This window comes from Natator depressus, chromosome 18, assembly GCF_965152275.1.
Source record: "Natator depressus isolate rNatDep1 chromosome 18, rNatDep2.hap1, whole genome shotgun sequence".
Lineage (NCBI taxonomy): Eukaryota > Metazoa > Chordata > Testudines > Cheloniidae > Natator > Natator depressus.
In genome coordinates, this window is record NC_134251.1 from 12,829,918 (window position 1) to 12,857,811 (window position 27,894).

The 27,894-nt window shown below is 40.9% G+C and overlaps 2 protein-coding genes across 2 annotated transcripts in view; one reads left to right on the forward strand and one right to left on the reverse strand.

The window, feature by feature from the left end:
• On the reverse strand, positions 1-27,891 carry NMNAT1 (nicotinamide nucleotide adenylyltransferase 1). The gene is made up of 5 exons (XM_074933944.1): positions 27,756-27,891; positions 8,555-8,728; positions 6,110-6,293; positions 5,210-5,355; positions 1-4,025 (listed from the first exon to the last, which is right to left on the reverse strand). The coding sequence occupies exons 2-5, from the start codon at positions 8,670-8,672 to the stop codon at positions 3,613-3,615; spliced, it is 861 nt and encodes a 286-aa protein (XP_074790045.1). The 5' UTR covers positions 8,673-8,728; positions 27,756-27,891; the 3' UTR covers positions 1-3,612.
• LZIC (leucine zipper and CTNNBIP1 domain containing) overlaps positions 27,308-27,894 on the forward strand; it is a 54,136-nt gene continuing 53,549 nt past the window's right edge. Inside the window, 1 exon segment of the mRNA XM_074933943.1 lies at positions 27,308-27,542. The gene's annotated coding sequence lies outside the window, so the exon portion shown is untranslated.

Here is a 27,894-nt window from a genome sequence, read left to right on the forward strand (position 1 = left end):
TGCTAAACAAATTAACAGACTTGCTTATCACCAAAATTTTTATTGAAACACCTATTACACATAACTGCACTGAAGACCAGCAAAATATAACATGTGTAGACCAGGCCACTACAGAACATCCTGGTTAGTGCACAATCCTTCTCTTGAATTATACAAATAAAGTATAACAAAACACACCAGCATCATGATTCACAAAGAAAATCTCAGACTTAATAAAGTACAATTCTACTCTGAAAAGTAACTATATAAACAGCACTCTCTCACAGAAAAGATCTGTTCTGCTTGTGTATTCAGGGTCACATCAGATAACTTTAATTACTAAAATAAACCTTTATTGCTTTTTACTCCTGCCAGCCCTGTAGAACCAACATAGCTGAGAGAGAGAGGTGAATTCTGTTCTTTCCTGGGCATTATCAGTAGAATTGTTTACTAAAGTTCCAATCTGTTAGCCCATTTAAGGCAGTGGGACTGCCCAGATGTCACTGATTTGGCCTACAGTATCTTTATTACCAATGATGATGTGTGAGCTAGAAAGAACCTAGCTTGACTGTCAAAGTCCAAGGTGAGTCCAAGCTGCCAGTGAGAAAAAACATTTTTAATTATAAACAAATCACATTTGATCTGGAAATCACTGAGAAGAAATAAACGTGGAACATCTTAGTGCCAATTTCCGTCACTTTTCAGAGCCAGAAGTGTACTTTAAGGTAATGGCCTCACCTTATCACAAAGATTTTTTTTTAATATAGATGCTCTGAAGAAACCAATGGTTGCAAACTGGTACTAGCAGCACACAGAGGCTCTAAAGCATACATTAATTCCAGCATTTTTGTGCACATGTGGAGATGCCATGCATTGCTCACCTTGTCCAGAGCACTGAGAATCTCATGTTCTGATAGCATATCTGATCTGGTCAGTATGACAGACCACTGTGTGGAGGATGCAGTTCAACAGTTTTCTCATACTATCTGAATAATAGCTCTTCGAGCCCTGGAACTTTTGATAAGGCACTTAATTCACACACAAAATGAAGAGACAGGAGCGTAGAATTCACCAGCATGACATTTATAGTGTTGTTCTAACTTACACACCCAATTTGCTATGCTCACTTCAGAACCAGACTTCTAAGAAAGAAAAATGACATATCTAGACTACATTGGAACCCTAGTCTCTCCTTACCCCTCCTCCCCTCCAGTCACAGAAATTCTGGCTCAGAAATCAAATGTCTCACAAATCTTATTCCTCATTCCGAAGAAAGGGCCCAGTTGAATAAGAATCACAATGACACTGTTCTTAACCTTTAGCCATTAAACCAGTGGCTGGGCCCAGTTTCTGAAGCTGATCTGTCCTTTCATGAAGAATAATGTTGACCTTAGAGTAAGGCAATTATTATATCATTTCCTGCTCCTGATTAACATCAAGTATTTTTCAAAGCCCAAGACCCCTGGCAGGGAAACAGAAATAAAGTTATTCACTGCATTTATATATAAACCCAACCCAGCCTCATCCTGCTCCTCATTTAAACGACTCAGCTGTGACTATGCTGCTGGTGCTAAAATGTAAAATTATTCTAGCATGTGATTTGCATCTTTCTTATTGTTCTTTGCTTTATGCTGTAGTTACAGCAGGAACAATATAGTATTTAAAATGAATCAGACTATTATATACTCCAGATTTTGGAGTATGCTAGTTACTATGTATCAGTGATAGAAGAACTGTAACAATTTTTTTTTTCATTTTCATGAGCAGACATTCCCAAGCTTTCAGTTAAAACACAACAGTGGAAGAAAGTGTAACTTTGCCTTGAAATGACTTTGTCTTTTGTTATAACACAATGAAGTGTTCAAAACGTTTGTGTTGTTTATCACTTTATAGGTCATTCAGTTTGAACAGCAAAACTAAATAGGTCAATTTTGCTTCCTGTTTCTAGTCAATTTCACTTTCTGGTTCTAATGCACTAGTTCCTGGCCTATAGGTACACTAAATCTTAAATTGACATAAATTAGGTCATTCAGGGGTCTGAATTAGCTACTCCTCGAGTGACACAACTTATGCCAACTTAAGCGCCGGTGTGGACAGTGCTATGTCGATGGGAAAGCTTCTCCCACTGACATAGCTACCGCTGTTCGTGGGGGCTGGAGTAATTATCCCAATGGAAGAGCTCTCTCCCGTCGGCTAAGAGCAGCTACACTAGAGAGCTTACAGGAGCACAGCTAGATTGCTCCTTTAAGTTCTCTAGTGTAGCCAGAGCCCGACTGTTGTATTTGGGTTCACACCAATGTAGGGACATGTTCAAAACAAAAACTTTTGATTTTTTTTTTTTTTAAAGTCAAGGATATCTGTAACATCAGAGTTTGTAAAACCCATTTTTGTTTCATTTCATTATGCTCAGTTTTGGATATGAAACTGTAGTACTTGATGGTTCCCCTTTAAAATGCATAATTGTATGGCCTGCTTCTCCACTGCCTAGCATCTTTTGTTGCTGTTCATATGCAAAGTGAGTGTAAAACAGCAGCATAGCTGATTGGCAGCACTTTGCACCCACTTTACTCTCAATTTGCACAGTTGTAAATGACAAGGTAAAGGACAGTGGAGGAATCAAGCTCCTAAGGCCTTGTCTTCACTGCTAAAAAAGGTGTATTCTTAAACTTCAGGATAACAAATGAGTTTCAGCTATCCTTGAGGTAAAAACACTGTGAAGACAAGTTACTTTAGGCCTTGTCTACACTGCCACTTACAGTGCTGAAACTTTCTTCGCTCAGGGGGGTGAAAAAACACACCCCTGAGCGATGCAAGTTTCAGCACTGTAAAGTGGCAGTGTAGAAAGTGCTACAGCGCTGGGAGCGAGGAGCTATTCCCCTCACAGAGGTGGTTTTATTACAGCGCTGGAAGAGCTCTCTCCCAGTGCTGGAGCCTTGACTACAGACCACTTTAAAGCACTTCTGCGGCAGCGCTTTAATGTCGGCTGTGTAGACATACCCTTAGTTTTACTGTGAGATAGACTAGGGCTGTGTCTACACTGCCCCTTTCAGAGCTAAAACTTTAGTTGTTCATGGGTGTGAAAAAAAAACACCCGAGTGACAAAAGTTTTGGCGCTGAAAAGCGCCAGTATAGACAGCAGTTTATCACCAGGAGCCACACTCTGGGCGATAAAGCTACCACCACTCGTTTGGGGTGGGGTTTTTTTTTGTTTTTGTTTTTTTTATCACCAGGAGAGCTCTCCCCCAGTGATAAAGCATGACTACACTGGCCACATCACAGTGCTGCGGCAGCCGCGCTGTAACGTGGGCAGTATAGACATACCCTTAGTAAGGTCAACAGAGCTGATCTTTCCTAGTTTATCTTATGGTAAAACTAAGTGCCTTGTCCTCACTGTGCCTTTACCTCAGGATAGCTCACACATGTTAGTTAACCTGAGGTAAAAAATACTTCCTTTTTTTAAAAGACAAGGCTTGTGCTGTAAAAGCTCAATCCCCATACACGCAAAACTCCCATTGAATTCAATGGTACTTACATACGTACAAGGGCTACAGAATCAGACCTGATTTACTGGAACAGATTAAACATCTTCCCACATTAAAACATAGGGTTTTTACAGCATAACAACAGGCTAGATTACAGTGTCTGTTCCTGCTTACATCCCCTAGCATATTTCTGAAAAGGGGCCAGAATAACCCCAGCATTCCTATCTTCACTTTCTGGACTATACAGGTTGTGTTTTTCAATGTAAGCCCGGACTGCATCAGGGACCAGGTAACGGACGCTCTGGCCTCTCCTCAGTGCTCTTCGGATCTTGGTGGAAGAGATTTCATTGGTGATCCACTCTTCTACCAGGTGAATGTTATTCTTGTGTTGCCATAGCGTGTCAGATTCATAGATAAATTTCTGTGCATTGTTTCCAGCTCTGGTTATGCAGACAAGGCCATGGTTTGCCACAATTTCAGTGATGTCTTCCAGCTTCCACAAGTTGGGGATTCCAAAGGACTCCAAGATGTCAGCTCCGCAGAGCAACTTCAGCTGTGGGACACCTAAAAAAAGGGAATGGACGAAGATTGAGTTTTAGCTGCTGGTATTTGCTGACTTAGCAATGATATGCTACCTCTCCATATCCTGGGTATACTGAGGTAATGGGATGAAATTAACATGAAAAGGAACATTCAGACAGTGTATTAGAAAAAACATCCTGATAATAAGATTTATTAGGCTATCCATAGAAGTCTCCAAAGGGAGCAAAAAGTACTAGAAAATACAGTAACTCCCCACTTAACGTCCTCTCGCTTAATGTTGTTTCGATGTTACATCCCTGCTCCATTACAGAACATGCTTGTTTAAAGTTGTGCAATGATCCCCTACAACGTCGTTTGGCCGCCTGCTTTGTCCACAGCTGGCAGCCCCCCATCAGATCCCTACCCCCCCCCCCCCCCCAGCGCCTCTGTGGACCTCAAAAGCTTATCTCTTTCACCAACAGAAGTTTGTTTGGCTTGATAGGTGTCTGCCCCTCCTGGGTGGATGGTGTTAGTAAACTCTGGCCAGGGAAGACTAAGATATCAAATTATTTTTAAGGGATCAAAAAAACACATTGGGGGAAAAAAAATCCATCATGGAAAGTTGGAAGGGGCTTATTGGCTGAAACCAAAAGGTGTGGGTGGGCCCAAGGTACTAAGAAACTGGCAAGCTTGTTAGGTCTTAGTTCATGCAGGTGCTCAGGTTAAATAGAGATGAATAATAAAATTACATCTTTGTAAGAAGTAGTAATCAATCTGGACGTTAGCTAGAATTTCTAAATCATGCTACTCCACTTTCATGGGGTTTTAAATTACAACCCCTTCCTCCATTTCTGGATACACAAGGGACTTCTGACTTATTGTTCTTCCTTCCCTCATTGAATAAAAAGAGCCTATGATCCACAATTCCTTAACTTCAGCTGTAGTGTGACAAATCTCAGTAAACTAAATGTTTTTTTTCCAGTTCATATTTCTGTTATCTTAAGGATGAGTCTAAGACCTGATTACTTCACCCTGATAGTCTACTATTATGAAGGAGACTACTGATTCACGCCATAAAATCTAGGTGCTTTATTTTCTTTACATTGTTCAGGAGGGAGGTCAGAACTGAGATCGAATATCAGAAAAATGCTTCTCAATGGCAGATCACCATGGCCTGGAAATAAGTGTGGGTTGCTATGGGGATTTATTTCGCAAACATACTCAACCTTTTGTTTCTGGACTCAGTTGATTCTTTTTAACAGGAATGTATCTATTTGCTTCCTGTTTTCTCTTTCGACCTGGCTTTATTAGAGGTACAGCACTCTGCAGACTGTTATCAGGATTAGAAGATGCAAGTTTCTGATGATGGTATCTACAAAATAAATAATTTTTGAAAGAGTATTAGAGTTGTGTGATAACATAGGGAAGAGAACCACCTACTGAATCATATTTCATCACTTTCTCCTGCAGCAGTACCCTGAGTTTTTCACAGAGGTCTCTTGAGAACTGCCCCAACCATGGGCTGTAAGATCAGAGTCCTGTGACTGCCACTGTGCTGGAGCTAGAAGCATCAGCAATTAAGGAAGTTTATTTTTTCAAAGGAAGAAATTGGACGGAGTTAGAGTAATACACAAACCATATGGAGAAAAAGGGCAAACACAGAAGCTTCATGGGGGTGAAGGAAGATTGAAAAATAGGTATTCCTTTAAGGTTCTCACACTACTTTTAAACGTACGGAAGAGCAGCATTGTACATCAGCAGAACTCAGTGAGGGAAGCTTGGGCAGCATGGGCCCACTCTACTCTCAGCTCTAGTCACCGTTATGAATCCCTCACTTTCTTCAGTGTTAAAAAGGCATCAAAAATAAGTATGTAAGTGATATGCCCTTAGAAATTTTAAACTGTTCAGAGTCTCAGCGTATAGGCATTGGGGGGGGGGGGGCGGGCACTAATCCCACGACCCTTATTTATGTGAAAAACTCTTGCTCATATGAATAGTCCCATTGACTTCCATGGGACTATTCATGTGATTAAGAGTTGCAGAATTGACCCTTAGCCATTTAAACCATTCCTGTCCTGATCCTACTATAGGAATACGTGTCTTTTCAGTGTATGGCTACGCAATACCTTAGAACTTTGAGTGTCTCCAGCCACTCATTCTGGCTGCTTTCCCAGTCATCAACTTCCACCCAGTCTGAGCTTTCTGTAGCAAGCTTTGCCATGGTTACTCGGTGATTGGCGCTGATCAAACTTTTCTTCTTATATGCATCACCCACTGGGGAAATGATTCCTTTGATTACTTTGTATTTTCCTGCATGACAAACACACCCACACAAAAACATAAGGAGTGACTGAGGAGATGTCAGCTTCACTGTATTGTACATAAAGTACTTCATATGCATGGTCATTATGACAGGTTTCAGAGTAACAGCCGTGTTAGTCTGTATTCGTAAAAAGAAAAAAGAAAAAAGAAAAGGAGTACTTGTGGCACCTTAGAGACTAACCAGTTTATTTGAGCATGAGCTTTCATGAGCTACAGCTCACTTCATCGGATGCATAGCATATCGTGGAAACTGCAGAAGACATTATATACACACAGAGACCATGAAACAAAACTTCCTCCCACCCCACTCTCCTGCTGGTAACAGCTTATCTAAAGTGATCATCAAGGAGGGCCATTTCCAGCACAAATCCAGGTTTTCTCACCCTTCCCCCCCCCCCCCCACAGACACACATACAAACTCACTCTCCTGCTGGTAATAGCAGCATTATGGTCTTTAAAAGAAGATGGATGCCATTTCCCCACAGAGCCCTGTTAGCCAATCCCCTGGAACCGGAAAAGTGTCGTGCCCTATGACTGATGTATGGAGCACAGCTGTGAAAGAGAATTTGAATCATGCTGCCAAGGGTAGGTGACACAGACTACAAAAAGCTGGTGTGATAGTCCCAGGGTTTGGGGAGAGGAGGCTGTGACAGATTGACAATATGTCTGTGTCAAACTGTGAACTCCTTTTTGTTTTGTGGACCCCATTTTGTTTCGTGGACCCCATTTTGTTTCTGGGTCTCTCTTTTGTATTGTAATCTTTATTCTGAAGTGTGACCTTCATGTTGTATTGCAGTCTTTGGGGACTGGAGCATCCATTTTGTAGCAGGGGCTTGACACCTAGTGGAACAACTATGTCTGAGAAGCAATGACAGAGCAATCAAGGGTTATCAACATTGAATGACTCTTCCCTAGTAGAATAATGTTTTTTTTCTATTGTTAGGGTAATTGACTCTGAATGACAAGGGAGAAGCTGTCGTCCCAAACTTACCCAGCTGAAGCACATAGACAACATGGAGACAGAGATTGTTTTAAAAGAGGAAAGGAGTACTTGTGGCACCTTAGAGACTAACAGATTTATTTGAGCATAAGCTTTTGTGAGCTAAGGTGCCACAAGTCCTCCTTTTCTTTTTGCGAATACAGACTAACACGGCTGTTACTCTGAAACCTTTTAAAAGAGGGGTGCTTTTCTCCACAATGGGCCAGACCATTGGCACATGCAAAATGACCAGTCAAAAGAAGGCAGCAAAAGATGCATAGTTTAAGGATAAAAGAAAAGGAGTACTTGTGGCACCTTAGAGACTAACCAGTTTATTTGAGCATGAGCTTTCGTGAGCTACAGCTCACTTCATCGGATGCATACTGTGGAAATTGCAGAAGACATTATATACACAGAGACCATGAAACAAAACTTCCTCCCACCCCACTGTCCTGCCAGCAAGTACTCCTTTTCTTTTTTCTTTTTACGAATACAGACTAACACGGCTGTGACTCTGAAACCTGTCATAGTTTAAGGATGCTGACGAAACCCAGGACTCACAGGAGGGATGAGATTAGCTTTAGGGCGGGGGAAGGGGGTGTGCATTCAGGATGTTGTTGTTTTTCAAAGATCGGTTACTCTTGAAAAGGCTAGAGAGTTAAGTGTCTGTGATTATGATATTTCTCTGATAAGTCTGTGTTCCTTGACTACCTCCTGCCACACTGACCCTGAAGGTTTTAATTAGAAACTGGGCTACAACAACCAGGTGGACTCTGGGGGAATATATCCTAGCAACTGAGGGCTCAGGAAGGTTGAGGCATTGGTTCCAGAATGTGGGATCCTACTGACCAAATAGGGAGTCAGACCCAGAGTCTACCTCTGGGAGTTTGTGTGAAATACCCAGAGGCAGGAACAGTGACCAGTCACTATTCAGACCCAGGGAGGCTTAGAAACACATTGGCTTAGGAGTTGGGGTCGCTTACAACAGACTGGTCCACAAGAGGGGACAGGGATACAGAGGCCACTGCCACAGATATGACCGATTACTGTGCTATATTCCCAGCAACTCTGGACATTCTTCTATGTCTTAGGTTACTTATTATCATGCATACACTCATATCCATCTCTACATCTTGTGAATCGGAATCCGAATATAGACACTGTCATAGCAAAACAATCGCAGATACTCACACAAATGCACTCACCTAAACACACAACCACACACATCTCAGAGCTCTACATTTTGCATTATCTAAGCTATTACTCCCACCTGTTTCATGCAAGTAGTCTTTAGCCAGCTCAAACAGCCTCAGATGCATGTTGGTGATTGGATTGAAAGAACCACAGGCCAGCAGAACGACCTCTGTCTTGTTATCTGGATTCTCCATATGATTTCCCTGAAGCCACAGGTCCAAATGGAGAACTTCAGAGTCACAGCCAAAAACTACAGTAAGGGGAGAGGACAAAAAAGGTGTTTTCTGCTCCTTTAGAGTTACCAAATAAAGTAGAAGATGGTTTGATTAGAAATGAACAACCCGTCATGCTAACATCAATATTTGCTCTACAATCTCTTACATGATGCTCCATTTTTGATATTAGGAGGTTAATACCAGATGCAATTCTGCTACCTCCAGAAGGTGTAACAGAGAAGGTGCAACCAGAGAGACTGGATGGGGCAAAGGTGGCTATATGCCACAAGAAGGATGGTGAGGACTCTTGTGTGGGCCTTAAGTATGGGAAACATACAGTTGAGAATACTCAGGGCTTCAAAGGATGTAGAAGGAAGAGAGTGGGGGAAGGCAGCATGAGATTTGTGTGTAATAGATAGCAATGTGACAGTACTAATGGAGCTTTAGTAAAGAGTACATTGTATACGGTGAATAATAGCAGCCCTGCCATCCCAGCATTCAAAAATCATAAATCAGGCCCCTCAAAAATGATGAGATTTATTCTTTTGCAATGTTGGTCCTTTTATTTGCATTTGGCTTTCTGAGCCATTAGAGTGCAGTCAATTAATGTTTTCAATATACTTTTCTCCACAACCCGAAGGGCTAGAAAACATACTTTATAATGACAGAGGGAGACCCACTAACTTCCTCATTTTCCTCTCAGCATTAGCTTGCATCATAATCACTAAAAGAAAAGGAGTACTTGTGGCACCTTAGAGACTAACCAATTTATTTGAGCATAAGCTTTTGTGAGCTACAGCTCACTTCATCGGATGCTGTAGCTCACGAAAGCTTATGCTCAAATAAACTGGTTAGTCTCTAAGGTGCCACAAGTACTCCTTTTCTTTTTGCGAATACAGACTAACACGGCTGTTACTCTGAAACCTATCATAATCACTGTGAAGATAATACGTTTTGTGGGTGGCCAAGGTTCAAAAAACAGTGATGTATGGTATAATTAAGGTTTAAAGGTCCCAGTGTTTATTTTTTGGCAGAATTGCTAGTAAATATTAGTCTAATCAAGAAAAAACAGAAGCACTGGGTGTTTTAAACACATTCATTAAATATTGGCTTCAGTCCACAATTACCAGTATATAGTATTTTAGGCTGTAATTCTTTTCTATCAAAAACTACTACTCTAAATTAGTACTCTCAAGAAACTTAGGGACAGATTCTTCACTCCATTATGCTGATTTTACACCTATCAATCATAGATCTGGCCAGGGTGATCCATTCATTAATGATCTATGAACTAGATTATTGCAACTCATAGTTAGGAGTGGAACCACACATCCTGAAAAAAGCTCTTACTGGTATAAAATGCCAGTCTGCTTACTGCGCAAGCTGCCATGAATGCATCACTCCAGCATTCACTTTCCCAGTCTTCCCAATGAATACAGAAACTGCTTCAGATTGTGTCCTGATTTTCAAAATCCTCCATAGGACTGGTTTAGGTACTGAGAGATCACTTCTCTCTCTGTGACTGAGACTGTGAATTCCTATGACAGCTATATTCAGGTGAAACAATTAAACTATTGATCAACAGGAAGAGGTTCATGAGTGTGGGAAACAGAACTTTTGTAAAAAGAAAAGGAGTACTTGTGGCACCTTAGAGACTAACAAATTTATCTGAGCATAAGCTTTGTTAGTCTCTAAGGTGCCGCAAGTCCTCCTTTTCTTTTTGTGGATACAGACTAACACGGCTGCTACTCTGAGAACTTTTGTAGGAATTGGACCTCGACTATGAATACTTCTGCAAGAGATGAGAACAAACACATCCAGAACTAAATGCAAAATTCATTTCTTTAGGTTAGCTTTTCTCCAAAAAGTTATTCACACAGAAAGATACACAACACAGCACACATACAAACAGGCAAACTATAAGCTATTATTCTATTACACACTGTGAAGGAAGAGAGAGAGATTGTTATTTTGAAATATTTGGGAGGCATTCAGATACTACAGTAATGGAGGCCCATGTAAGTATAAAAATACTGAATCACCACTTGTTTAATACAGAAGGCAGCTCAAACATTACTACATTTGGACAAACAAATATAGCATCTAGTGAACAATCCAATTTACCTGAACCTAGTGACAATGATGTCTATTAATTGTATCATGAGGAACAGAATCTTTTCAAGTCACCTTTATCAGCTCTTCCTACCAAGACTGAGAGCAGACAACATTCCTCAGCTGGCAGCTTTGCAATTTGACCACAGGAAGCAGAAGAGCTACTCTGAAACCTCTTAGCTCTGAAGGTGAAGTTATCACCAGTTTACTTGTTCTCTTTGCTACTGTTCCATTCAGACTGATCTATTAAAAATCTTTATATTACCATTCCGCTCCCTGGCTCTCATCTTCTATAATTTAAGAAATGTTCATTTTGAAATTAAAAGAAAACAGAGAGAAAAAAAATCAATGTTCCTGGAGCCTCATGAATAGTTCAAAGTATTTAGACTTACTGTTTCACAGCAATATCAGAAAGTAAAGCAAATTGAATAAATTGAGTAAATATCCTTTCAAAATGAGGAAAAGGAGTCACAACATTAAGCCTAGTTTGCCACTAAAATTTAAATACATAATTCCAGACTTGTCAGGTTTTTTCCTGCAACACTGCTTGTGGTTCCAAATTAAAGAATATATCTTGAAGTTCTTTTTCAGCTTTTACTCTATCCTTACTTGTGCAATACTTCCAATGATTTTGTGAACATTTTGTCTGAATAAAAATTTCAGGCTTTTGCCCAATTGAGGGGCCTGTTTTCCCCTCAAAATTTTAATGGAAATCCCATGCACACAACAAGAGAATATAAAAACTAAATATGAAAGACAAAGGATCTGCTCTTAGCTACAATGGTGTAAATCCAGAGTAACTCCATTGGTTTAAAAGGAACTGTTCCCTAGTTACAAGTTTATAACCATGAGCAGAATCTGACCCACATAGGCTGAGTCTGTTATAGGAACTTCCTCTACTGGAGCTGCTCGATCTCTGAGTGTGGTGTAGTGGTTTGGGTACAGCATGAAGAAGTCAGGGTTCCAGAGTGTGCCTCCAGCTTCCTGTGTGGCCCTGGGCAAGTTTCTTGGCCAACTTTTTCAAAAGTGGGCTCTGATAGTGAGTTTGTGTTCTTGGCTGTCCCAGTGTATTTCTCAGGGGTAGCATACAGCAGGGCTATCACTTGACCATGCGAGTGTCAATGCCATCCCCAGGGAAGTGCGAGTCCCTTCCATGCAGCGGTTTGCGTCTCCTGTCCAGGAGTGTGAGTCGCTTGCACACACTAGCGTGACCAGGGACAGTTGCCAGTGAGCCTGCCCTAGTGGTTTTTCCACTGCAGTTCCTCGCCCAGTTGCTGGCCATGGCCCTGCTGGTCTCACTTGTTGTGGCCAACTGGATGATGGTGAAAGGCTCCCAGTGGTGCATAGTGTGCTTTGCAAGCTCTGCAGATAACTCTCCATGCCTGGGGGCAAACGCTGCCTGGCTGGGGTGAGCAGTGGCTGCAGAAGCAGCAGCGTTGGACTCTTGGGGAGATCAAAAGGGATGGGGGGAACTATAGCCATGCGATTTGGGATCTTAGGGGGCACAGCGCAATGGAGGAAGGGGGGAGCCAGATTTAGGAATGGCCCCCTTTTGCTCTAACTATGACTCACCCCACTAGCCCTGGGGAGGTAAATAAGGTGCCAAAGGCATAGGAGAGGTGCAAGGTGCCCACCCATTGCAAAACTGCTACTGCCAATCATGGTTGCCTGTATTTTTCCCATTAACTCCCTCAGAGCTGGAATCCTTATCGGGGCCACCTGGTGACAAGCTCCTGTTGCAGGCATGGGCACATGCCGAGCTAAATTAATCTCTGCTGTAACTTACTTTACAGGATCATATTAGGAACGAATTCGGTCCAAGACATCCATAGTATTTATGTGACAGCCACAGCCAGACAAGCGTCACGAGGTGAAGTAAGGCAGGCTCCAGGAGCTAGGCTTTTTTTAATCTGAAGCTAGCAAATCACTGAGAAGCCACATCTGACTTTCAGATGCGCTGAACACCTCAAGCTCCCCAAGACTTCCATTGTAGTTGTGGGTACTCAGCACATTTGAAAAATCAGACATCAAGTGGGTATGTAAGAGATGGTGAACTGGTTGAGAAATGGAGTCCATTGCAAGAGAGTGAGGAAGAAACTATATGGAAGGCCAACTTGGGGAGCAAAATATTGGCCCATTTGGGCTTCATTTAGGTTTAACCCATCCTTGCTTCCATAGATTCCAGTGTAGTTAAACAGCTGGAGGAAAGCTCTAGTTTCTGTATTGAAATAACCCCTTTCTATCCCATAAACTTTTTTATCTATGCTGTGTCTCCCCTCTTTGCCTCCCACCCTCCAAGAGTAGTGGTGCAACCACAGATATGGTTAGGATGTCAGTACAAGTTAAGATTTTTATTTTGTTCTTTTGAGATGGGCTTTTTAAAGTTTTTTTAAAACCTTTACTAAAATATTAAGGGATGGGGAGACTGGGGCATTATATTACCCCCCACCCCATTACAAATTAGCTATTCTGCACTAATCCTGCCAATTCTCATTATGATAAAGGGACTTTGTGCTTATGGTGACCTAAGGGAAGTAAGCTCCATTCAGGTGAATGCTGAGCTTTTGAAATCCAACGGCAATTGAGAGCAGAAACAAATTACAGGGCATAAAACAGAATTTTGTCACTCATACCAGCCATGTATTACTGGAATAAAAACCTCTCTTAAATGGCACTTCTCCCAGATTCTTGAGCATGTGACCAGACCAGCTATGATTCATTACTGCCTGACTCACATGGCCTACCACCTGAGCTGATGAGTGCCCAAACACCATTAATTCGGATTATAAACACAGTTTTGTTTTAGGGCTATTTAATAGGGGTGTGTGTATCCATGGCAGAAACCAGGGAAAGAGTTTAAAATCTCTTAAATCCAGTAAAGCAGCAAAAATAATTAAAGCCCGAATCCTTTATCAAAAGGGTAGATAGTTGCGTACAGGGTAGAGTTAATGTAAGTTGAGATATTGTTTATTAGCTTTTAATTATTATTTCTGAAAGGTGAATTTAGTGCTTTTGAACTAATAAAACTAATAGCACTGATTATAGCCACACAATGCTCCGCAATCCCGACTCACAACATCCTTGTCTTCTGAGCTGAGATTTATAACAATGTGGTACTTTTGTTAATGTGTACAGATCCAGGTAGATTTCTAAAGACTAGGATGAGACCATTAAACTACTTCTACTTGTGAGCCAAATTGAGATTCTCATCCAGTTCTCCAGAGGTGAAACTTCAATGTTTAATTCACTGAAACGCTTAGCCTCCATTGCAACTGAAAAGAGCTACTAATATTTAAGGGCAAACATTGATATTTACAAGATATACAGTAGTGCATACCACGTATCACAGGGTAGAATGGTGCTCTCAACATATATAATATAAAATACCTGTTTCCAGATACAGTAGCAAATTTAGCATACACATCAATAGAGATTGACTTTCGAGTGGGAAAGGAATAGAAGCTTCTGAAGAGAGGGCTGCAAAATATAAAAATGGTCCAAATCAGGTTGGGACTAAAATACTAAAAAGCTTTGAAGGGAATATGCTCATAGGAGAGTACCTGGTAGGGTTAGTCCATGCTTAGGCAAACAGATGATGGAATTAAATTTGCTATTATAACAGCACATTGTCAGGAGTCAAAGGCTTTGTGTACATTGAGAAGATCTGGATGATACAGTGGTAAAAATTCATGCAGCAATATGCCCTTCTGCTTGTACCATTGCTTGCAAAAGTGGAGCTGTGTTGGTGCTACATGGCAATGGCAGAACTCCTTAAAATTCGCAGTGCAGTTAAGGCCTTTGTCTCCATATTAAGGTTTGCTGCTACAACATCATGTAAAATACAAATTCAGTTAATCTAGAGGCATCATCTAATAGTACCATGTCCCTTCCTATGAGCATGGTCCCCTCAAATCTTTGAATTTTGGACTTTCTAAGTTATTCCCAAACTGCTTGGGAATCGTTGGGTGCTCAGTACCTTTGAAATGTGTCTACAAGTCCTTTGCCAGCTTTAAATATGGGATCAAGAGTTGAATGCCTCAGGTAACTACGTAACAGAGTTGTGTATTGGTGGAATATTTTACTGTGTAGTAAGTAATGAATAATAATATGTCTCATGTCATTTTCTTCTCAGTAAGTTATAGTGTTTGTTTTTGGAATCACTATTCTGATCCTTCAGCTCTACATCCTACAGAGGTACAAAGAGGTTTAATTAGTAAAACTTGTAGAGGTTAATTTAATGCATGCATGATGAATTCTGAGATTACAGAGGGAGAAATGAAGCAGGTGTCTTACCTAAAGTGCTGATTTGAGTATTCTGAGATGTTCTTGAGAAGAGCGAAATCATAGCCTGTCCCATAGTTTCTGTTCCCTTTAGACAAGGAGACTGGCAGCTGTTTTCACTCCCCTGAAGATCTGACAGCACAAACCTGAAGGACTGAAAACTCCAATAAAGGACCTGGCTGAAAAGGCCTGCTGACATTTTAACTAGGTGGTACCATTTTCAATTCCTGTTTCTGTATCAGCAGTCTGCTCATTTAAAGTAAAGTCGTGATGGCAGGGTGGTCCTGCAGCCTGTATTTTGGAAATCAGCAGCAGTCCAGTGTCACCAAAAGTGCCTGATAAATATCTCTGTGGTGGCAGGGTGACAACTGAGATAAGTCAGGCTATAAATGCAAAAAGAAAAGGAGTACTTGTGGCACCTTAGAGACTAACAAATTTATTAGAGCATAAGCTTTTGTGGGCTACAGCCCACTTCATCGGCTGCACAGAATGAAACATATAGTAAGAATATATATATATATACACACACACACATACAGAGAAGGTGGAAGTTGCCATACAAACTGTAAAAGGCTAATTAATTAAGATGAGCTATTATTAGCAGGAGAAAAAAAACTTGTGTAGTGATAATCAAGATGGCCCATTTAGACAGTTGACAAGAAGGTGTGAGGATGCTTAACTTAGGGAAATTGGTTCAATATGTGCAATGACCCAGCCACTCCCAGTCTCTATTCAAACCCAAATTAATGGTATCTAGTTTGCATATTAATTCAAGCTCAGCAGTTTCTCGTTGGAGTCTGTTTTTGAACCTTTTCTGTTGCAAAATTGCCACCTTTAAATCTTTTACTGAGTGGCCAGAGAGGTTGAAGTGTTCTCCTACCGGTTTTTGAATGTTATGATTCCTGATGTCAGATTTCTGTCCATTTATTCTTTTGCGTAGAGATTGTCCAGTTTGGCCAATGTACATGGCAGAGGACCATTGCTGACACATATGGTACATGTATAAATGGTATAAATGGTACATGTAACAGGAGGAAGAACATCCTGCTATTTCTTTCAAGCACATCTTCTGTTAGGAAACCTTTACTGAAGTTTTTCTGTGTTAGTTGGTGTGACAGAGATCTTTCTATTGAATAAATATAGGAGGATGAGATGATGGATATAATTTGGTACAGTGAAATTTCTACTAAGGTCCTCCTGCCCAATAGATAACTCCTTGTATTAAGCCATTCAGTTATCCCCGAGGTTTTCAATACGGTTTTGTTCAACTTGCAGTTAAAAAAACCTCTACTGACAATTGATTTTATTGGTCCATTGGGTGGCTACCTGATGCAGCTTTCATTGTATATTTAAAAGTTGCTGGGAATAATACCATTCCAGGTTGAGCCTGGAGTTGCTGCTCTAATATTTCGCAGGCTTAAACCTAACATTCCTGCCATTCTTTGGTTTGTATCAAAACCTTAATGCTATTTTAGAATAATGTTCTACAACAAGAGACTAATGTATACATCTGAAATGTGCAAACACAGACATTTGGAAACCCAATATTAGCTTTGTCTAGTAAAATAAAAATTAAAAAAGGATATTAATTCAGTGAATGTTTAACTGATTTCTTGGGGTTGCTTTTCAGTCCGAGCTTGTCCCAGTACTGCAGCCAGTCACTTTTGAACAAGTTGGTGGTAGTATCTTTACTTTCTTCACCATTGGAGTTCTGCAGGCGTCTGGGTTTTACAGAGAGATATGTGGGACAGCAAAGAAACAGGGCTTGATTCTCCTGTAACACTGGTGTAAATCAAGAGTGACGCCACTGAAGCAGGAGGATGCAGAGGAATTTAAATTTGACCCCTTTAGGGGGAGTGGGGGGAGGCACAGAAGCTCACTCTCCCCCCTCCCCACCCAACCCCTGGGGAGAGAGGACTCCCCTAGCTCTGGGGCTGTGGCTCTCTCCCCGCTGCAGCCCCGGGGCAGGGGGAGTACTGTGTCCCTCGCTGATTATTGGGGGTGCCCCTGCTTGCCCCCCCATTGTGCATGCCCCTGCACTGAAGTCAGTGGAGATATCAGTATAAAGAAATTTGAGGGGAGAATCAGGCCTGTGATACTCCCCTGATTCTCTCACAGGCAGGATACTCAAATATGTAATTCAGGTGTCATGAAACAGCACTGAGATGCTAGGACTGAGAAGCAGGCTGAGAAAAATCTACACCCATTGTCAAAAAGACAGGTTTCAGAGTAGCAGCCATGTTAGTCTGTGTTCACAAAAAGAAAAGGAGTACTTGTGGCACCTCAGAGACTAACCAATTTATTTGAGCATAAGCTTTCGTGAGCTACAGCTCACTTCATCCACTGAATGCATCCGATGAAGTGAGCTGTAGCTCTCGAAAGCTTATGTTCAAATAAATTTGTTAGTCTCTCAGGTGTCAAAAAGAGTTAATGTATCTGACTTATTTGTGATACAACTGCTATGTTTATTACCACTTCTGTCCTTCGATCACTCACACATACTTGGATTACATCAGATATCTGGCTGTTTTGGACCCAGCAGGAACACATCAATTATCTGGGAGAGATGCACTGGTGTTATGAAGATAGCGTAGGAAGAGAAAATGAGGGTGAACAATATGTGGCTGCTGAACTTAGTGGCTTTTTAACTTTTCAACATATTTTATGTAGTTAGTTCTGTGTGTCAAGTATAGTGACAAAATAATTTGCCTCTAGCTATGCTTTTCAGAAGGCAAAGGTCATATAGACTGGTTCTGCAACACAATGGACAAGATAATGATTTTTCAAAAAGGGGAAGCTTATCTTCTTGAAAGGTTTCAGAGTAGCAGCCGTGTTAGTCTGTATTCACAAAAAGAAAAGGAGTACTTGTGGCACCTTAGAGACTGACAATTTATTTGAGCATAAGCTTTTGTGAGCTACAGCTCACTTAATTGGATGCATCCGATGAAGTGAGCTGTAGCTCACGAAAGCTTATGCTCAAATAAATTTGTTAGTCTCTAAGGTGCCACAAGTACTCCTTTTCTTTTTATCTTCTTGAAGTCTCTCATTGGGAAGGACTTTAAAGAAGCGTTATCTTGATCACTCTCCCCTCTTTCCAGGGCGGGCTTTGGTGCTTATTCTTGTGGAGCCAGTTCCTAGGAGCTCAAGGTGATCTTCTGTGTATTCAGGAGTATAGGATTTTTAACTGAAGGAGTCTGCACTGTTGTATTAACTGCCGTGGCTACACAGAATGTATGTTTGCATTCAAGGCTACATTCCACTTCTGATTTTATGTTTTCTAAAGCAAAACTAGTTTCCACTTCATTTTAATGGGACCCTTTGGTTTCTAACAGCTCTTAAATGAAGGGATCTGAGTCTTTTAACAAACTCCTTGTCTCAGCAGTGCCATAATCAAGTTACAGTTACAACTGGTATACTTAGTTGAATAATTTTGTTTCACTGTTATCTTTTATAATTAATTGCAGGCTCTCTGCATTTTTCAGTTAGAGGATGGATTGCTGGGCATATAAAATGGAACAGAATAATCAAAAACTAGGAAAATATTAGCCTAATTTTGAAATTAGTGAGTTGGATTAAAAATGGTAGAAGCACGTTTTCTGCACCTTCAGACTACTTCTAGTCATAATGTCAAAAAGAAGTATTGCTACTCCTTTCATTTATCAATTTTAAACACTGACAAACATTGCTACAATGATAACAAGAAGTCTCTCTCACAGTTGCTTTCTTACACAGGCCAAAACTAGCCCAAACTTTATGATCTGTCTGTGATGCTGTCAGTGAGCACTGTGACTTCAGCAGGTACTTTTAAAGTTTATTTAAATGAGAAATTAAACCTTTTCTCCTTCACAGAATTAGCTTTACACATTTCCCTGAAATACTGATCTACCTGACAATTTAAAGATATGGGTATCTAAATTATTTAAAGGGCACTGTCAAGCAGTTAGACCCAACATTTAGATTTTGTTTAAGTGAAACCTAAAAAGAATATGTTCTATTATATTCCTTTAAAATGTAAGTGAAATCATAGAATATCAAGGTTGGATGGGACCTCAGGAGGTCATCTAGTCCAACTCCCTGCTCAAAGCAGGACCAATCCCCAATTTTTGCCCCAGCTCCCTAAATGGCCCCCTCAAGGATTGAACTCACAACCCTGGGTTTAGCAGGCCAATGCTCAAACCACTGAGCTATCTCTCCCCCTTCTTTATTTAAATATTCTGCAGAAGTCCTGGAAACTGAAACAGGGCAGCATGGTGTTAACATGTAAGAAGAAAAGCTGATTATAATTACAAGTAAAATTGACCAATCTATTTTTGCTGTGGAAGCTGAATGAAGTGAAAATAATAAATCAGTAGCACTGATTAAGAGTGATTTAGATTTCTTAAATGTTCAGTTTTAATCTAAGGTGTGGTGGGTAAAACAAGTAAATAATTTTCTTTTTATAAGTGCCAGAAATATGTCATGTATTTGCACTGCTTCCATTTGGAGTCTGGCTTTTGTGACAAAGTACTTAATAGGGTGGGTGAAATTAAAAGAAACTATGAATGACCATAACTGTTGAGTAAATCCTTTTTCTACTAATTTAATTTCTTTTCACTTCTCTTCCTATCCTCCCCTTACCCTAAATATGTCTGAGTGTTCTTCATGGCAATCTGACTTGCCAGTATGGCTTCTCCTGCACTGATTCTGAACAGACTAAAACTGGTATGTGTTAGAATTATAACATTCAAAAACCAGTCGAAGAACACTTCAATCTCTTTGGTCATTCGATTACAGACCTAAAAGTGGCAATTCTTCAACAAAAAAACTTCAGAAACAGACTCCGAGAGACTGCTGAATTGGAATTAATTTGCAAACTGGATACAATTAACTTAGGCTTGAATAAAGACTGGGAGTGGATGTGTCATTACACAAATAAAACTATTCGCCCCCCCTCCGCCCCCCCACTGTTCCTCACACGTTCTTGTCAACTGCTGGAAATGGCCCACCTTGATTATCACTACAAAAGGTTTTTTTCCCCCACCACCCGCTCTCCTGCTGGTAATAGCTCACCTTACCTGATCACTCTTATTCCAGTGTGTATGGTAACACCCATTGTTTCATGTTCTCTCTGTATATAAATCTCCCCACTGTATTTTCCACTGCATGCATCCGATGAAGTGAGCTGTAGCTCACGAAAGCTTATGCTCAAATAAATTGGGTAGTCTCTAAGGTGCCACAAGTCCTCCTTTTCTTTCTCCTGTTGTAGTTGTCTGTGCAAAGAACTGAGTATTCCATCATTGTTCCCACAGCAACATCCCTGCCTGGAAAGGTCTCACAAGGCCACTCTTCAATAGAAAGGGGGTGAAGAAATTAGAAACATGTTGCATCCGATGAAGTGTGCTGTAGCTCATGAAAGCTTATGCTCAAATAAATTTGTTAGTCTCTAAGGTGCCACAAGTACTCCTTTTCTTTATACTGATCCTTGTAACAGTCACAGTGAGGAGAATTTCAAAACGAGAGAGATTCATAGCAAAGTCTTTAACTATCAATATATACAAACATCAGGGGGCTCTTGAATGGAAACGACAGTGCTTTGGTGCTCTTATGAGGTTCACTCTGTGTCAGTACTTTGCAGTGCTTTCAAGAGTTTTTACACAGAATTTTTCAAATCCTCTTCCTTATTAGCACAAAACAGTTAGCAGGCAAGGACATGAAGGGTTGGTGCCACTTTGAGTGCAGCCCTTGCACTGGCATCAGCTGGAAGAGTTGCTATGGAAACAGGTATGGAACAGGAGAAGGAAGGAGCTGGACTTGCCTTTGTAATGCATAAAGCTCCAGTTTCAAAGAAGAAAGTGACTCAGACTGCAGACCTGAATAGGTCTGCTCCTAAAAAAAGGGGAAAATAATCAGAAATTTAAGGATGAAAATATATGGTGCCTTTTCAGCAATGGGATCAAATGTCCTTTTGCATCATGGCAGCTAATTTTACAGTCTAGAAAATCAGGCAGCTGTTAAACTGCATCATAAACTTGCCTTCTAACTCGTGTCTCTTTACAAATTGAGGTATTTATAGGCAAGATCTGATTATTCACACATACTCTCAATTTCTTAATTCATGCTGACATCTGCAGCTTAGCAACATTTCTCCAGGAAACGTGTGTGTGCTGGCTCAGGGACCAGAAGGGCTGAAATCTAATACCATGGTGTAATATGCATTTTCTGATACTGTAATTCTGAAAACTATTGGCACTTTCAGAACTGGGGTCCACTGAGTATGGAGTGACCCTCACCTTCATACTCTGGCAACATTCTGGTCTACTTTGTTGAAAAGTGGTGCCTTGTACAAAGGGAAATTAATTAGCTTTTCCCAGCAGAGAACAGTAATGTAGGACTCCAGTAATGCTTACAGCCCATCTACTGTCAGATTGTCACATTCAACTCTTCACTCTAAGTTGAAACTATTTAAGAAATTAATGTGTTGTTGAATTATAGACTTCTTATTCCTTAAGCTTTTTAGAGACATCAACAAAATGGATATAAGTTATTCACTGATGTAACTCCATTGGCCTCAGGGTTGAATTTGGCCCAAAGGCTTTTGAGATTAAAAAGTCATTCTTATAAAGAGAAGTTAAAAAATTTCAGAAACTCCTGTGCTAACTAAAGTAAATTATTTCATTTCAGACAACTTTTAGAGTACCTCATAGTTACTCTCATTCATCACAATTGTACATGTCTTTCCTCTAATTGTGAAAAACTGCTCACTGCCCTGGAATAATCAGGAACAACTCAATTAATTTCAGTGTTCTTTTACAAAAGGACTTATTTGAAGCCTTTACTGTTGCAGATTTCAAAGCCCCTTATTTCTACTGCAAAACTGTGGAAATGCTATTGCCTAATTTAGATTGGGTAGGCATTCAGGGTGACACTTAAAATGTAACTTGAGATCAATATGTCTATTGTCTTGGAAATATTTTTTCCTAAAGACTCGTTAAAGGAAGTGAGCTAATACCTACACCTATCTTGTTTACATAAGTAAATCTCAAATGTGTACTGTTTTGTAACTCTCCAGAAAACTTGTGCTGGATGAGGAGATAACTTTTATAGAATATTGGTTTTATGTACAGTATTGTAAGAATAATCTTTTGAATCTGTTGCACAAAAATAATGAATCCATTTCTCCTGATGTTTACTTTAACTGTTTTCATACTAGGGCTGCCTTAAGAAAATTTGGCTAAAACTCTATATTGTGATTTTAGGAACAGTTGATAATTTAAAAAATTAATTGTATGATTCTGTCCCAGAACACGCTAAATAACGTCTTCAGTATTTCTCTCTAAAATAACTTTGATTTAATCTTTTTTACTCCAACATTAAGTGGGCCAATCCTGTTCAGTAACTTACAGCTCATGCTTAAAGGAAGACACTGAGATTTTTAAAATGTATTCTATACTATTTCTAAATAGTAAAGAAGCAGTGTCTGGCTCTTAGATCAGGCAACTGGATATGAAGACTCCTTGATGCTATTGCCAGTTCTTACTTGCTTTACGACCTTGGACAACTCACTTAAACTTCCTTTACCTCAAGTTTAGTCCTCTGTCAAATGGAGATAGCAATACTTACTGAACTCAGAGGGGTTGTGAGGCTTCATTAGTGCATTAGCACCATGTGAGGGACAGCTGGAAGATACTATAGCAGTGCAAAGTATCGTCAAGAGACTAAAGCAGGCCTGTACTTATTCACTGATCTATTGTGCCCCTCTTGTAAATCCTTGTAACACTCAAACTTGCCTCTCAAGCAAGAAGTTGTTACAATGATTAAAAATAACTTATGAAATTTAGGTTTCAGAGTAGCAGCCGTGTTAGTCTGTATTCGCAAAAAGAAAAGGAGTACTAGTGGCACCTTAGAGACTAACCAATTTATTTGAGCATAAGCTTTCGTGAGCTACAGCTACAATGCATCCGATGAAGTGAGCTGTAGCTCACGAAAGCTTATGCTCAATAAATTGGCCTAGAAAAGCCACTCCTGGGTCATCCAGAATGATACAACATGCTTTCCTTTTCCAAGGGCTGTATGTGCCACCTCTGAGCAGTCCCAAATAAAGTTACCTTTTAAACTATGTTGAACTATTTTGCACTCAGGGATGAGAGGACAGGTACATGACCTGATTGTTTTCACTTTCCCCCTTCATTTTAGTTTGTTTGCACTGCAGCACAAAACTGAATATTTGTTCCGTTAAATGCAATTTAAGGGATTGGAACCCCTGAAAATACAGTAACCTGATGTAGCTGCAGACTGGATAACATATAACATAAATTCCACTCAGCCATTTTTACCCCATTTTTTTCTGTCAGGTTAAATAATATGAAGTATCTCTTTAATGAACTAGGAGAAGTAGCTTGCCCAGCAGATGAAGTCTAAAAGTCTAATGAAATGGTACTGGCTATCCTGGGGATAGTTTATAGCAGCCTCTTAAGCCAGGGAATTTCCTATAGGGGTGGTCTTCAATGTATTATATTTCATAGTAAGTGACCCCCATTTTGGCCCAGAAAGTTAGTCTCTTCTCTATAAACAAGAATTCCAATAAATTCTCCAGTTTGGGGTTTTTTTTGTCTATGTTAAAGAGTGAAATCATCACTAAAAAGTGTGTGAGTCTTCCCCAAAATGACAAATACTCCTCCACTCCACCAAGCTGGCCCACTGCTTGGATTACATCGGCTCAGGGTTGAAGAACAGCTGTTTAAAGCTGGAACTGAGCAAGATGGAACAGAGGAAAGCACTATGGGAGTCTGCAGTCTCCTTTAGTTGGAGGGACGCACTCGCAATTGGTCAGTTTGATCTGTAGTTTAGGATTCTTCTCTGACTCGTAAGCTCTCACAGTGCTATGATAAACAATGTTCTCTACCAACTCTGGTTGCTGATGAGACTCCATTTCATCCAGACCAGATGATATGACCTTCATGCCTTTATCACCTATTGGCGGGATTACAGCAATACAATATATCTGGGCATAAAGCTCTTGGACTATAGGAAACTTCACATGGGTAGACATACATGCACTAGCTTTGCTTGAGCTAGTGTTCTAAAAAATAGCACTGTGGTCACGGCAGCACAGACAGGTCAGGGTAGCCCCCCCAATACAATCTTGCTTGACCCCCCACTCAGTACGTACATGGACTGCTAGCCCAAGCTGCTACTCCTGCCACACTGCTATTTTTAGGTGCCAGTTTGAACATAACTAACATGTGTACATCTACCCAATCCCTGGGAATCGCACCTTCCAATTGCTGAGTAAATGTGCCCACAATTTTCTTCCATGGGAAGAAGATGAAAGAGAAAACATAAACTATACGTGACAGATGTTAATCACATAATTTAATGCAGTACTGGAAATCAGATGCTACAGTGATGAGAGTGCTACAAGAACCTCTATAGAACAAGAGAGCCTCCTGCTCTGAATGTCCTTAGAAAGGTTAATCACTATAACAGCTCAAGTAATTTTTTTCTTCATAATAAAAGTTTCGTTTAATTATGTATTATCATTTAGGACTGGTAGGTACTGAATTAACACTATCAAAATTATTCCAATGTGACCACAAACAATATTTAAACACTCATACCAGTAAACAATAGTTCTTTGTTTTTTATCCACTTTCTCTCATTCATGTCTCCAAACGCCAAATCCTTGGTATGTACTGATGAAAAAACTCCTCATGCATTTCTGTGCACTTAGTTTAACAAAGCTGAGGTGAGTTACACCACATCCAACTATTTTCATGCCCACTACTAAATAAGACACTGAAAATCTCTCTCTAAGGATTTCTGAGAAGGGTAAACAAAATGACTTAAATAAAATTAGTTCCCATAGGCATTCTTTGTAAATTGACAGGTTTCAGAGTAGCAGCCGTGTTAGTCTGTATCCACAAAAAGAAAAGGAGTACTCGTGGCACCTTAGAGACTAACAAATTTATTTGAGCATAAGCTTTCGTGAGCTACAGCTCACTTCATCGGAAGCATGCAGTGGAAAATACAGTAGGGTGATTTTATATACACAGAGAACATGAAACAATGGGTGTTACCATACACACTGTAAGGAGAGTGATCAGGTAAGGTGAGCTATTACCAGCAGGAGAGAAAAAACAAACAAACAAACAAAAACCTTTTGTAGAGATAATCAAAAGTGGCCCGTTTCCAGCAGTTGACAAGAACGTGTGAGGAACGGGTGGAAGGTGGGGGGGAAATAGTTTTACTTTGTGTAATGACACATCCACACAAAGATGGACTACAAGCCGTAAGGAACAGTATCCCCAATAATGTCACGGCAAACCTGGTGGCTTAACTTTGTGACTTTGTCCTCACCCATAACTATTTCACATTTGGGGACAAATCAGCAGCACTGCTATGGGTACCTGCATGGCCCCACAGTATGCCAACATTTTTATGGCTGACTTAGAACAACGCTTCCTCAGCTCTCGTCCCCTAATGCCCCTACTATACTTGTGCTACATTGATCACATCTTCATCATCTGGACCCATGGAAAAGAAGCCCTTGAGGAATTCCGCCATGATTTCAACAATTTCCATCCCACCATCAACCTCAGCCTGGACCAGTCCACACAAGAGATCCACTTCCTGGACACTACAGTGCTAATAAGCGATGGTCACATAAACACCACCCTATACCGGAAACCTGCTGACCACTATACTTACCTACATGCCTCCAGCTTTCATCCAGACCACACCACACGATCCATTGTCTACAGCCAAGTTCTACGATACAACTGCATTTGCTCCAACCCCTCAGACAGAGACAAACACCTACAAGATCTCTGTCAAGCATTCTTACAACTACAATACCCACCTGCGGAAGTGAAGAAACAGATTGACAGAGCCAGAAGAGTATCCAGAAGTTACCTACAACAGGACAGGCCCAACAAAGAAAATAACAGAACGCCACTAGCCGTCACATTCAGCCCCCAACCAAAACCTCTCCAGCGCATCGTCAGGAATCTACAACCTATCCTGAAGGACGACCCATCACTCTCACAGATCTTGGGAGACAGGCCAGTCCTTGGTTACAGACAGCCCCCCAACCTGAAGCAAATACTCATCAGCAACCACACACCACACAACAAAAACACTAACCCGGGAACCTATCCTTGCAACAAAGTCCGTTGCCAACTGTGTCCACATATCTATCCAGGGGACACCATCATAGGGCCTAATCGCATCAGCCACACTATCAGAGGCTCGTTCACCTGCACATCTACCAATGTGATATATGCCATCATGTGCCAAAAATGCCCCTCTGCCATGTACATTGGGCAAGCCGGACAGTCTCTACGTAAAAGAATAAATGGACACAAATCAGATGTCAAGAATTATAACATTAATAAACCAGTCGGAGAACACTTCAATCTCTCTGGTCACTAGATTACAGACCTACAAGTGGCAATATTACAACAAAAAAACTTCAGAAACAGACTCCAACGAGAGACTGCTGAATTGGAATTAATTTGCAAACTGGACACTATTAAATTAGGCTTGAATAAAGACTGGGAGTGGATGTGTCATTACACAAAGTAAAACTATTTCCCCCCGCCCCTACTGTTCCTCACAGGTTCTTGTCAACTGCTGGAAATGGCCCACCTTGATTAACACTACAAAAGGTTTGTTTGTTTTTTGTTGTTGTTTTTTTCTCCTGCTGGTAATAGCTCACCTTACCTGATCACTCTCCTTACAGTGTGTATGGTAACACCCATTGTTTCATGTTCTCTGTGTATATAAAATCCCCCTACTGCATTTTCCACTGCATGCATCCGATGAAGTGAGCTGTAGCTCACGAAAGCTTATGCTCAGATAAATTTGTTAGTCTCTAAGGTGCCACAAGTCCTCCTTTTGTTTTGTAAATTGACATTGTTAAGGTAGATGTTCAAAAATTCATTGGGGCAAGCAATAACAAGTTATATATAGTATTAATACATTCTAATGTTAATTAAAAAAAAAACACCTTGTTTTGTTAATACCAACAAGAACTTGTTTTCGTTGCCACTTTCTTTTACCAAGGATTTTGTATTTGGTTTCAGTAGGAGAAACTGACATAAAATATACTGTACAAACATACATGCTATATACGTGACATTTTCAATAAGTGCAACACATACTGGTAAAAGTCCAGAGCTGTTGTATAGTGATGCTATGCATTGTTAAACAGCTACCGCCTTCCATCCCAGAGGTGGAGTACTTCAGCGTGGGATGAAGTGATACGGAAAACAGCCAGACTAATTTAGGGCCCAGTCCCACAAAATCTTATTCCTGCATGTAGTCTTTGCTCATGCAAGCAAAGTTCCACTGATGGGATTTACTTGTGTGAGTAAGGACTGCAGGAGTAACATATAATCATTTGTCAATGCCTTTGGCAAGACAGGCTGCATCTCCCTACCCTGTGGCAGCGCTTGTTTTCGTTTCAGTCATACAGAGGTAAGCGGAACTAACTGAAAAATTGGCTGCGCGCTGGGAGGCAAGTCCCTAGCCAGCGACAAGGCCCCCCCCGGGGGGGCGGGGAGGGTTTGAAGCCCCCCGCCTGCAGCCAGAGCTCCCCACGGGGCCGCCCTGCTCCCTTCCCCACGCAGGGTAACCCAGGCGCGGCCCCTGGGCGCCTCGCCCCACAGAGGCACCCCTCAAGCTGCTTACCCGGCTGACAGGCGGCGCCACAGCTCCGCAGAGAATGGCCCAGGGGGGCGGACCCACTGTGGCCCGGGGTGCCAGGCGCCGACGGGACCGCCGGGTCCAGCGCACAAGCAGGAGTGCTTCGATTGGCTACTCCGCGACG

Excerpts from the sequence above, each read along its gene's own strand:
- NMNAT1 (XM_074933944.1), bottom strand. The coding sequence starts at position 8,672 with ATGGAGAATCCAGATAACAAGACAGAGGTCGTTCTGCTGGCCTGTGGT. Across the intron at positions 6,294-8,554 it reads AGACTACTTGCATGAAACAG|GAAAATACAAAGTAATCAAA; the intron begins GTGGGAGTAATA and ends TTTGTCATGCAG. Across the intron at positions 5,356-6,109 it reads GAGACACTCAAAGTTCTAAG|ATACCATCATCAGAAACTTG; the intron begins GTATTGCGTAGC and ends TTTATTTTGTAG.